General features: G+C 39.4%; 1 protein-coding gene and 1 long non-coding RNA gene across 2 annotated transcripts in view; both read left to right on the top strand.

The window, feature by feature from the left end:
- LOC138403373 (uncharacterized) overlaps positions 1 to 13,015 on the top strand; it is a 606,611-nt gene that overhangs the window by 389,850 nt on the left and 203,746 nt on the right. The gene's annotated exons all lie outside the window — the stretch shown is intronic.
- Spx (Spliceosomal protein on the X) lies at positions 725 to 6,079 on the top strand. Its single transcript, XM_034976579.2, has 6 exons — positions 725 to 857; positions 1,565 to 1,648; positions 2,717 to 2,814; positions 3,307 to 3,483; positions 4,219 to 4,403; positions 5,575 to 6,079. Exons 1-6 carry the CDS (start codon positions 824 to 826, stop codon positions 6,026 to 6,028), a joined length of 1,032 nt encoding a protein of 343 aa, XP_034832470.1. The 5' UTR covers positions 725 to 823; the 3' UTR covers positions 6,029 to 6,079.

Raw genomic sequence — 13,015 nt, 5'->3', positions numbered from 1 at the left:
ACTACTAAACAATGGTAATTTTGTCGTGTTATTCATCGTTACGTCGTGCTATCGCTATCTCATACGGTTACACAGTACTTCAATCTACCTTTATTACTCTATCAACGAGTTAATTACTGTGTGATTTGCAATGGTGCCAACATAACGTCAGGGGAAAAGTTATAGTGAACGGTGTTTTCATTGATCAAAGACTCAGACTAATTATCAAGTAGACTGTAGACCCAACACAGGCGTATACCCGAAAGGGACAAAACAGCAAAAGAAATAATGAATGAGAGGTTGCGTTTCATAATTTGCATTCGCTACAACTTATACACAGCAATACACCATAAATGGTTTCTACACACCTTCAATACTAAATTTAAAACAGAAAACTAAAGAAAAACTCGTAATATTGGCAATAAATTACTATCACAGATGTTCACACACGAACTAAGACGTACCCAACACCGACCAGAAATAAAAGGTGCCCAACAAAAAAAAGCTAACCTATGACAAAGACAAAAAACCTGTGTTTATATCTCTATCACTCTTCAGAGCTTTTCTATACACCTAGCTTGCTCTAACAAGGTATTATTATTTTAATGCCAAATCTACCTTGATTCTTAATCTGAGATCAAAGAGGTTTTACCAGTTTTACGGCTCAGGATTCTAGCTTTTTTAGCCTGTCAAAGAGTATAACCAATCACCGAGCACAGACACAGAACACTATTTCTAGTCTCTCAGTCTATGGCAGTCTATGGATGTATAGCTTGTTTTTATCGATATGGCATTGATAACTTTTCGAAAATAATTTTTAGTCAATAACTAATTAATAAAAACCATGGCTGCGGGACCGATAGCCGAAAGAAATCAAGGTAAAGATAAGGTTTTTAGTACTTTAGTATCAAAAGGGAGGTAACGCAAATTATGTTTTAGGTTATAGATTTCATGATAATAATAATGCTATTTGAGGGAATTAAAGCATCAAATAGACTGTTTGCCTTAATTGCTAACATTATTATTACTATTACTACGAAATCCAACTTTCATACAAATAGGATGTAGGCAATAGCCAATAACTTAATCGGTTATACTATGAACGGTTTGCCGCGCCTGTCTGAGATCGAGCCCTATCTTATTTAAATTGAAAATGTTATAATACATAGTATAACTAAGCTAACCTTACTGTTAAGTCATACCTGCAATAAATGGTGCCAAGTAATACTTGCTTAGTGGCAACATATCCGCACTGAATAGCCAGGCTGAATGTTAGAGTAAAAAATGAGCTAGAAATAATAGTAATAATTGCATTCTGGTCTTTAGTTAGTGTTGATGCACTATCTATATATCTACCTAATCAATATATATCACTTGAGAACAGCTTGACTGATTTAGCTGATTTGTTTTTGTTGTGGTCGTAATAATTGTCAAGACAAGGTTTAAATGAAAGAATGTTTTTAGAAATGCACAGGAACAGTCTGAAAGGATGGTATTTTTGTACGAAAATCCACTGTAAATTGCATACGTGCAGAGCCAATGTGGGGTGCTAGTTTATAATAAAACTATTTGGATTAATTTTCAGATGCAACAATCTATGTGGGAGGTCTGGACGACAGAGTGTCTGAAAGCCTGCTATGGGAGCTATTTGTACAATCAGGGCCAGTCGGTAAGACTCTATGATACTAGCATACTCATCCTGACTATGTGAAATGATCAAAGTAATGTTTTGATCTAAGTTTGTTTCATACTCCTTTGATGTTGTTGAATATAATTGAAATGGAACTGTATAGGTATGTACTTATGTAGAGGGGATGCCCACTGTCACATGGTGAGTGATAGGTCCTATGTAAGAATCATTTCATCTAGAACCTCTTTTCAGACATTAGAAATTAGGCCTACTACCCTCTAACCTACCTCTTGATTATGTCAGAAGTCAGTTACCCTCAAACCTACCTCTTGATTATGTCAGCAGGTGGCCACCTGCACCAGCAAAACTGTTCAAACACTAAAAATTAGGCCTATCACCCTCAACCCTACCTCATGCTTTTGTTCACCTAACAATGACTCCTACAAAGATGTGTTAGATTTTTATTTGAGTTGTAAGTGATTTTTTAAATATTTTTCTTATCCAATTAAGTTGTAATTTCAGCTAAAAAAGGATTTAAAGATGTCAAGTCGTCTAACCAGTGGAAAGGGCCGGTTGACACTATTATATTAATCCATACTAATATCATAAATGTGCGAAAGTGTGTCTGCCTGTCTGTCTGGCTGTTAGTCTTTCATGGCTCATCCGTTCAGCAGATTTTGACGAAATTTGGTACAGAGGTAGTTTGCATCCCAGGGAAGAACATAGGCTACTTTTTATTCCGGAAAATCAAAGAGTTCCCACGGGAGGAATAAATAAAATAAATAAATAAATTTTTTTTTATTCATGTAAACTTTTTACAAGTGTTTATGAATAGTCAGGTAGTTTGAATTTACCACTGGTTCAGAACGCCGTTCCTACCGAGAAGAACCAGCAAGAAACTCGGCGGTTGCTCTTTTTAATTTTTCAATTTACAATGTTATTATACCGTACTATACAAGCCATTGCAGCCCCGTGCATTGCTGGAGCGAGTCAAATCCAAGCTTTTTTATCGTTTACATAGTCTGCGACTGTATAATATTCTTTTTTTAGGAGCATACTTTTCTAGGAGAATTCGCGGGCATCATCTAGTTTTATTATGTTTTTCAGTCAACGTGCACATGCCAAAAGACAGAGTAACACAGACTCATCAAGGTTATGGATTTGTGGAGTTCATGGGCGAGGAAGATGCTGATTATGCTATAAAAGTAAGTACTTCCTCATACTAACATTAGACTTGCGAAATTGTGTCTGTCCATCTGCTAGCTTTTCAGTTTATTTCCTACAGATTTAGACTTACATCTTACATCCCAGGGATGGACATAGACTTTTTATCTCGGAAAATCTTAGAGTTCCCACTAGATTTTTAAAAGCCTAAACCTGTGCTAAAACAAAAAAATAGAAAATAAAACAATTTAATATTAGACATAGTTCCTTTACTTGAAATATCTTTATTTTGCAAAAATACATTTACTTAGTATTTTTTTCTCCTAAACCCTTTTCGCACGTTTGATTTTAGTGAAAATCATAGTGCCTTTCTCATACAATGTCAGGTGAAAAGCAAACAGGTTACCCGCGTGCGCCGCCATTTTCGGTCGAGCGTACTGCGTCACCTTATCATTGCAAAATATAATTTCTTCATAAATGCTGCATATCACGGCTTTTTAACGTTTAATAATAATAATAATGAATCTTTACAGGTAATGAATATGATAAAACTGTATGGTAAGCCAGTGAGGGTGAATAAGGCATCAGCGCATCAGAAGAACCTAGATGTTGGTGCAAACGTGTTCATTGGTAATTTGGACCCTGAGGTTGATGAGAAGCTGCTGTACGACACATTCTCTGCTTTTGGAGTTATATTACAAACACCAAAGGTAAGTTTGCTTCATCTTCAAGATGTATTCCCGTACTTTATTGTGTGGCTAGATTTCTCTACATCCATACTATCCATACTAATATTATAAATGCAAAAGTGTGTCTGTCTGTCTGTCTGCTAGCTTTTCACGGCCCAATATTTTAACCTATTTTGATGAAATTTTGTACAGAATTAGCTTACATCCCGGGGAAGGATATATTTTTATCCAGGAAAATTAAAGAGTTCCCATGGGATTTTTAAAATACCTATATCCACGCGGACGAAGTCGAATCGTCACCTATACTCGAATTTTTTATTAAACATGTTTTGAGCTTAAGATTGTATTACATAAACTACTTTTCATCCTGGGAAATCAGAGTTTCCACAGGATTTTTGCAATCCTAACCTAGAGGTAATATCATTAAACCATCACTGGGCACTGGCCTATTATAACTGAAAACGGGTCTCCTGAAAAGAATTTAGCCCATAGTCTGCAATGAAGGTTATGTGTGATTTGTCAGACTTCACACACCTTTTAGAACTCTCAGTCATGCAGGATTCTTCGCGATGTTTTCCGTCACCCGTAAAGCAAGTGATATTCAATTGCTTAAAACAAACAATGCCGAAAAGTTAGTGGTTCGTGCCCGAGATCGAACCCTCGACATCCCGAATAGAAGACGGACATCTTAACCACTACGCTATCACGAATATCATCTTGTTGTTGATAATTTATTTGTCTTTCGTGTTATTTCAGGTCATGAGGGACCCAGAAACCGGCAACTCGAAAGCGTTCGCCTTCATAAACTTCGCGTCGTTCGAGGCTTCGGATGCCGCCATTGAAGCAATGAATAACCAGTACTTGTGCAACAGGCCCATATCTGTGTCCTACGCTTTCAAGAAGGATGTTAAGGGAGAGAGGCATGGTTCTGCGGCTGAGAGGTAAGATATTTTAGGGTTCAGTGTGCTTTGTATGAGACTTTACACCTCATCTATAAACATAAAAGGAAAAGCTGACTGACTGATTATTATCAACGCACAGTTCAAACTACTGGACGGATCGTTTTTTTTTTTAATTTTTTTTTTTTAGTCAGATACAAGTTAGCCCTTGACTGCAATCTCACCTGGTGGTAAGTGACGATGCAGTCGAAGATGGAAGCGGGCTAACCTAGAAGGGGTATTGGGGCAGTTTTTAATTAACCCATACCCCTTTCGTTTCTACACGGCATCGTACCGGAACGCTAAATCGCTTGGCGGCACTGCTTTTCTCGGTAGGGTGGTAACTAGTCACGGCCGAAGCCTCCCACCAGACCAGACCAGAAATTTAGAAATTATAAAATTCCAAATCCCTGCCTCCTGGCATCTCCTCCTCCTCCATCGAACCTGGGACCTCCCACTTATAAGACCATAGCGCTTACCACTGCGCCAGGGAGGTCGTCAAAATCAATCGTGCTGAAATTTTGCATGCAGATAGCTATTAAGACGTAGACATCCGCTAAGAAAGGATTTTTGAATTTTTTTTTTGAAAATTTAACCCCTATTTCAATAGGGGTTTGAAATTTGTGTAGTCCACGCGGACGAAGTCGCGGGAATAAGCTAGTTATTCATCAAATTTGAACGCCGAAACAATAACGTCAAAGTAAAATGGATCTAAAGTTCCTTGATTTAAAGTAAAAAATTCAGTACCATCGATTTTAATTTCGCAAGGTTTTTCCCTTGGGGTGCTGGCTGTAGTGGAATAGATGAGCTTGAGTTTTAAAATATGGCAGTTTTAAGTCTATTTTAAAGCTGAAGAGTTTCAACGCTTCAATGTTTCTTAGAAGACTAGCTGCCCCGGCGAACTTCGTACCGCCTAACGATTCTATTTTTTTAAATTTTCTCTCCTTAAGAACCATCCTCGTACTTCAAGGAATATTATAAAAAAAGAATTAGCTAAATCGGTTCAGCTGTTTCAGATTTGCGATCAGCAACACATTCAGCGATTCATTTTTATATATAGAGATATTTCGACGATTATCTGCACCTTACGTATATTCTAATGCAATAGAAAGCCAACATTATGATTGATTTTCTTTATATTTCTGCTATAATAAATAATGATTTTGTCTTCCAGATTACTCGCCGCCCAGAATCCGCTATCACACGCAGACCGTCCTCACCAACTGTTTGCGGACGCGCCACCAACTATCATGGGGCCGATGCTGATGGCGCCACCGCCGCCACCGACGCCGTCGCCAATGCCACCGTCAGGCCCGCCAATGAACGCCAGGCCACCGCCACCGCTGCCGTTGGCTGCACCACCGCCACCACCGACTTCAATGCCACCACCGGGGCCCCCACCACCACCAGGCCCGCCTCCACCACCGCCACCATTCCACCACTTCCCGCCCCCACCGTTCGGGCCCCCTGGCTTTGGGCCCCCACCGCCACCAGGAGCGAGGCCCCCTCCACCGTGGAGGCCACCGCCACCGTCCTTCAGACCCCAGTTCCCTCCACGTGGGCCCCCACCGTTTGGTCACCCTCCATTCCCCCCGCATCACCCGCCTGAACCAAACTATAACTACTAATTACGATTAAGATTTATGATTGATTATGAAATAATATAGGTTAATTTCAAACTTTCAGAGTTTCATTTTCTATCCTAATCCTAGCCACTCAAGCCGGGACCGAGTCAAACTCGAGTCGAACTCAAAGTCAAACTCGAATCGAACTCAAGATAAACTAGAATCATACTCAAATCGAACTCGAGCCAAACTAGAGTCGAACTATAATCCAACTCAAGCCAAACTAGAATCAAACTCGAGCCGAACTAGAGTCGAACTATAATCCAACTCGAAACTCGTCGAACTCGTGCCAAACTAGAATCGAACTTGAGTCAAACTAGAATCAAACTCGAACGCACAGCCCCCGAGCTAACCCGGTGCGGGATAGCGCCTGTGACGTGCGGGTGTGCGAGGCGTCCCCCCCGTCTCATACCCCGATTGCCAGCTCGACCTGTAGCGTACTATAGATACCTAGTTATATCTACCAATAGAACTAACTATTGCATGTTATTATTATTTCAAATCCTTTGCCGATTTCCCTGTCTCCATGTTTCTAATAAAAGTATTTTATTTAGTCTGCGTTGCGCGGAGTGGCTTCATTTGCCGAGGAATATTTTAAGGTTCTTCACACGTGTAGCGTTTTTGGTCTTTGTTTTAGAGCAGTGATGAACTAAGTCCTCAACATAATCATAATCAACCCATCGCCAGTTCACTACTGAGCACGGGTTTCGTCTCAGAATGAGAAGGGTTTGGCCATAGTGCACCACGCTGGCCAAGTGTGGATGGACAGACTTCATACACCTTTGACACTATGGAGAACTCTCGGGCATGCAGGTTTCCTCACGATGTTCACATCCACTGCTGGACATAGGTCTCTTGTAGGGACTTCCACACGCCACGGTCTTGCGTCGCCTGAATCCAGCGGCTCCCTGCGACTCGTCTTATGTTATGTGGGAGGTCGCCATTCCTGTACCTTGGGACACCAACGCCTATCGGTCTTACGACCTAGGTGCCCTGCACATTGCCACTTCAGCTACGCAATCCGTTGAGCTATGTCGAATCTAGTTCTCCTACAGATCTCATTTCTGATTTGATCACGTAGAGAAACTCCAAGCATAGCTCTCTCCATGCTTTCTTATCCTACGCCCTTTAATTTAGCCTAATACCAATGAAACTTTTCTTTTTACTCAAATACAAGACGTTAGCCCTTGACTACAATTCCACCTGGTGGTAAGTGACGATGCAGTCTAAGATGGAAGCGGGCTAACCTGGAAGGGGTATGGCAGTTTTTAATAAACCCATGCCCCATTGGTCTACACGGCATCGTACCGGAACGGTAAATCGATTGGGGGCACGGCTTTGCCGGTAGGGTGGTAACTAGCCATGGTCGTAGCCTCCCCCCAGACCAGAAATTTAGAAATTATAAAATTCCAAATCCCTGCCAGGAATCGAACCCGGGACCTCCCACTAATAAGACCACAGCGCATACCACTGCGCCAGGGAGGTCGTCAAAAACGCCTCTCATGTGAAAAGCCAACCAAAAGACAACTCGGTAGAACTAGAATGATAACAAAAATATCGTACCTATTTGTGAGCGATGTAGAAACGTTGCCTGTTCTTATTGGATGCGCTCGTTTGTGCAACTGGACTGGACATACAATACAGCTTTATGAGAGCTATGAGAAGAGCAGATTTAAATTCCATATATTGAAATGATGAAAATGTATTTTTATTATGTCTTAGGGTTTCTACTTGTACTGAAAGAAAATTGTGGATTGTTTTTATTTATTTGTTTTGTACCAAAATCATTTACAATAAAGAGAAAAAGAGAGTAAAAGAGGACATGGAAGCATTTATCTTTATTGAGAGATCTCCAGTGACCCTTGGCAGTGCGAAAGGTTTAGAGGGAGTAGAATAGGTAGAACAAAGAAGATAAGTTGAAAGTATTCATGAAAAGAACATAAGTAATAGATATTATGTTCTATTCGAATAGCTAAGTAGTTATAAGTACTAGTTACTAGATGATGCCCGAGATTTTGCTTGTGTGGATTTAGGTTTTTGAAAATCCCGATACTTTGTAGTTCTCATAATATGTAGTTATCAAAACAATACAATGAGTAGGTACCATTTTCATGCAGTTCTGTATAAGTGTATAATCCCCGTATTTTCGTTGCATTGCGATTCGATAATGGCCGGTCAACGTGGGATTAAAAACGTTGTTAACTCGAAAAATGAAATACAAATATTTGTATGAAACACTCATGTCGGATTATCCGTAGTAAGTGTCCGTAGATAGGTACTTATTATTTTTATTATACCTACCTATTGGATTGGATATATTATATTATTATATTGGATTGTAGGTACTTATTATTTTTATGATATTGGAGGTAGGTACCTAAGAACCAAGTAAAGACTTTATTGTTGAACTCAAGGACCCAACTCCTCATCCCTGATGGTAGGAATTGCATTCCTAAATCTTAGTGATCCCAGGGATTCTAAAAAAATCATCCGTTCAAATGTTTTTACGATATTTGCTACAGAGATACATTGCATCCCGGGGACGGGCTACTACAGATGGGCTTCTTGTCCTGGAAAATCAAAACTTCCCACGGGATTTTTAAAAACCTAAATCCACGCGGGCGTCATCTATCATCTACTTAGTATTAAGTATAATAATATAAACTTGGTCCTTCGAGCCGGACATGAACTGGCTATCTGATGATAGTTCGAAAAATGACCGAGAACTAAGAAATACTTATGTAAGTAGGTACCTAACTCAAAAAAGAGATTTTAGCTACATTTACTTATAGATCATTCATTTCAGAGCAAAGGACTTGAAAAAGAAAAATATTTTCTATCAGCATTGTAAGACCGTATACCTAATCTCACTCTAACGATAAGATGAAATATTATTACTTATGTATTATATTATATCAAGTTGTGGAATATTTCTATTCTGTAGATATTTTATACCTACCTACTTACCTTTTTATAGGTAAGTATAGGATATTGGTTTCTTTTGTAGCCATATCAATCATAATGTTAGATCGGATCTCCTCTTCTCAAATGGAGGATTACTTAGACCTTCTTATTCACGTAAAATATTATTATTTACTAGATGATGTCCACGACTTCGTCCGCGTGGATTTTTAAAATCCTGATTCCTGTAGGATAACTCTGATCTTTCGAGATAAAAAATAGCCGTAGGAACTAATAAATTTTTCATTATTCCCGAAATGTTACCAGCTGTATTTCAATGTCATCATTATCATCATCACTAACCCATCACCGGCTCACTACTGAGAATGGGTCTCTCCTCAGAATCAGAACGGCCACGGGCCATAGTCTACCACGCCGCGCTGGTCAAAATATGCGGATTGGCAGACTTCAAACACACCTTTTTGAAAACATTATGGAAAACATCGTGAGAAAACCTGCATAGAGTGTACGTGGTGTGGGTGCATGGTTTTATTTTTGACCGACTTCCAAAAAGAAGGTGGTTTTAAATCCGGCCTTTTTTTAATGTACACCTGTTTTTCGAGGTTTCTGTACCGATTTGCAATTTTTTTAATTGTTTGAAACGCACATTTGACTTCGACCCGGACCTTCCGATAGGCTGTCACCGCGGATATTTTAATTTTAATGTACGGTATTGGTATGTTTACGGTATAGGTATAGGAAGGTAGGTACCGCAACCTACCACAGATTACCTTATTCCTTATCCTGTGGTACCTACATTCCTACTTACAAACAAACATACCGTATGTGAACAAAAATAGGCCCTATAGCTGATGCCAAGCATGCGTTGCAAAGCGAATTGCGACTCGCCTAATTGGACGTTTATGGTACTAAATCTGAAGCCTTCACGCAAGTGTCAACAACATTTTTTACTCAGTCGGATGAACGATACGCGACTTATAATCATTTTTTTGTAACATGCATGGATAGATAATATTATAGGTACCGACGTACCTACCTATCTTCCATATAAGTAGATTTATCATAATACTGCTGATGTTGGGCACTTACCTTTTGTGGATTCGTAAAAACCTGAACGAATCGTGAGGAAAATGGGAATACGAAATACAATACGCGATCTTTTCATTCTTATTCTTATAGTAATTTGACGATGCCTCCTTTCTTGAATAGATAAGTACTTACTTATAATATTAGAGCCTCAATAGCTCAACGGGTAAAGGAGTGGACTGAAAACCCTACAACGTGGTGAACGACGAAGTGGTCGACGGTTCAAACCCCGCCCGTTGCACTATTGTCGTACCTACTCCTTTTTTTTTTTTTTTTTTACGTGGGGAAATCCTCATGGATACCACCGCGCTCGGGGAGGTGCGGTGGTTATGTCGGACTCTTACCGACTAAAACCCCACGGTGATCTGTCTCATCCCTTGTTGCTAGGCACAGGGACACGAATGTATTCGACTGCAACCTAGCTAACGGCACCCGCCAAAGCAGGCCTAGCTCTGGGACTTAATGGGGTCCCCAGCTCAGTTTTAGGCTCGCCGGGAACAAGGGCTTGCCATCCAACTCAAGGACCTATTCTCCCGCGGGCAACAGACTCCCCGTGTCTATTACCCGGAGGTCCTATTCAAGGGGGCAAGCGAAGGTCTGTCGTACCTACTCCTAGCACAAGCTTGACGCTTAGTTGGAGAGGAAAGGAGAATATTTGTCAATTAACATGGCTAATATTCTTTTGAAAAAAAAATATTATAAGGAAAAATATAAGTCGAGACTCTTTTTAGACTTTTTTAGGGTTCCGTACCTCAAAAGGAAAAACGGAACCCTTATAGGATCACTTTGTTTTCTGTCTGCCTGTCAAGACACCTACTGGGTACTTCTTTGGTAGGTAGGTCTTATAGCAGACATTAGGAGAAAAACCTGAAAACCGGAAATTTGTGGTCACATCACAAAAAAATTTTAACTTTTAAAGTAAGATTACTATACCAAGTGGGGTATCATATGAAAGGGCTTTACCTGTAGGTACATTCTATAACAGATTTTTATTTATTTTTATGCATAATAGTTTTTGATTTATGACGATGCGGTGCGCAAGCCTGACTCGCACTTGGCCGGTTTTTTTTTAATTTAAAGACTAGCGCCTAGTTGTTATCAGACCTTGTAGCAAATGATGATGCAGGCTAAGAAGGCGTGCGCTTACCTAGAAGATGCCTATTCACTCTCGACTTGAAGGTACCCATATTATAATTAGAGGGGACTTGAGGAGACTTTGAGGTAAAAACCTTTAAACAAAGTTATTATGCAAATATAAGCTTTGAATGTTTATATTCCCGTACCCTCGCTTATTAAGTAACATTACCTTAAAGCTTTATAGGTCCTAAAGGTTTGCTCTTTACAACACGCCTACGCGTACATAAGGCACATGAGTAGATGTGTAAACACTGAGCCAAGCATTAATCTGACTTTTATAGTTCCGTACAAAAAAACCCATCTAAGGCCTCATCATCACTTTCCATCTGGTGTGATTGTGGCAAGCGTTTGCTTATAATGAATAAAAAAACGGGTAGGTACGTCTATCGCAGTCCTCACTTGGTTTGATTTCATGGGTGATCTACCACGTGATCTAGTCCCCTCTATTCTTTCCTCTTCTCTGTCTTTATGTCTATCTATTCCCTTTTTCTCAGGAATGCATAGATTAAATTAATATCAAATAAGTAGGTAGGAGATCTACGGTTTCTTTGCGCTGTAAAATAATCGAGCTTTCAAGCGAACGCAGCATTGATTAATTAACTATAATAAATCAATGGAACGCAGTTAAAAAATACGATAAGTAGGTGCCTTGGTAGGTAGGTATGGATTTTATAGTTTCGGCGATAAGCAGTTTCGTGACAGGAGATTGAAAATTTAAGGAGCACCTATCACTTATTTTATGCTGAAAGCTTTAGTGATTATAAAGCAAACATAATGGAGAGTTCTCTTTTTGATGTGTTCTGAGCTTTTAATGCTCTAAGCAACGTATAAAATATGAGGGAAAAACTTAAAAGACGATTAAAATATGTAGGTTACGCTAACAATAACGTTTGTTTTTATTTCTACATAAGTATAGGTAATGATATCTAGGTACGATACAGAATTTAATAAAAGTTAAGTCAATTCTTTCTATAAACATTTTTGTCTGTCTGTCTGTCAATCTTCAAAACCGATTTTTACGGAACTTTAACACAGACACCAAGAAAACTGCGAAGAGTAACTTTTAGGCAAATTTTGTCCCCATAAAATTACTTAAGTATGCAGATATCGAAACCACAGTACTTAGCTAACAAATGTAATGTTTGTTATGCTATCTTTTAAGGCCTATTCTAATTAAATTGACCCTTATGTATTCTTTTCCATTTTCAAGCGCGAAACACGCCTGAAACTCTTGGAAATCGCCAAATCATTATTTGCAAACAACATGCCGGCGAGTGCCGCTGTGTCCAGTAATTAAAAACGTCTACCAGCTCTACCTGTCGGATAGTCCTTAACTCCTTACTTACATCCACTTCTCATAACAACGTCGAGCGGAAATTAGAAAATGGAACGTTTTCGTGCTTTTTTCCCATCGATGAAAAGCTTGCACTTTGTGATAACAGAATGATATGTGGCGATGCAGTCTAATGGAAATACTCTAACTTGGAAGGCTGAAAGGGTATTGCAGTTATTTATATCCTAGCTTATGTCCACAGTTCGCCTGCGGAAAAGGAACCCATAGGTAGGTATATTTTCTGAAAATTTATTCGTAGCTAAGGCTTGTGAGTTTCAAACATAATTTAATCTAAGTGCAAACCTCAAGTTTCTAGATCCAGCTATTTAAAACCTGTACGTTGATATTATGTCAATCAGCCAATTTCTCCTTTTGTCTGGTGGGAGGCTTCGGCAGTGGGTAGGTAAGTATATTATCTATGAAGCGATCCACGCAAAGTAAAGGCAGCTAGTTACAAATCAAAATAAACACATGTTACGTCATTTCCTACTTTCCTAGTTAAATTTCACCCA

Source organism: Maniola hyperantus, chromosome 15 (genome assembly GCF_902806685.2).
Source record: "Maniola hyperantus chromosome 15, iAphHyp1.2, whole genome shotgun sequence".
Taxonomy (NCBI): domain Eukaryota; kingdom Metazoa; phylum Arthropoda; class Insecta; order Lepidoptera; family Nymphalidae; genus Maniola; species Maniola hyperantus.
Note: the sequence above shows the minus strand (reverse complement) of the source record. Positions and strands in the feature narration are given on the sequence as shown.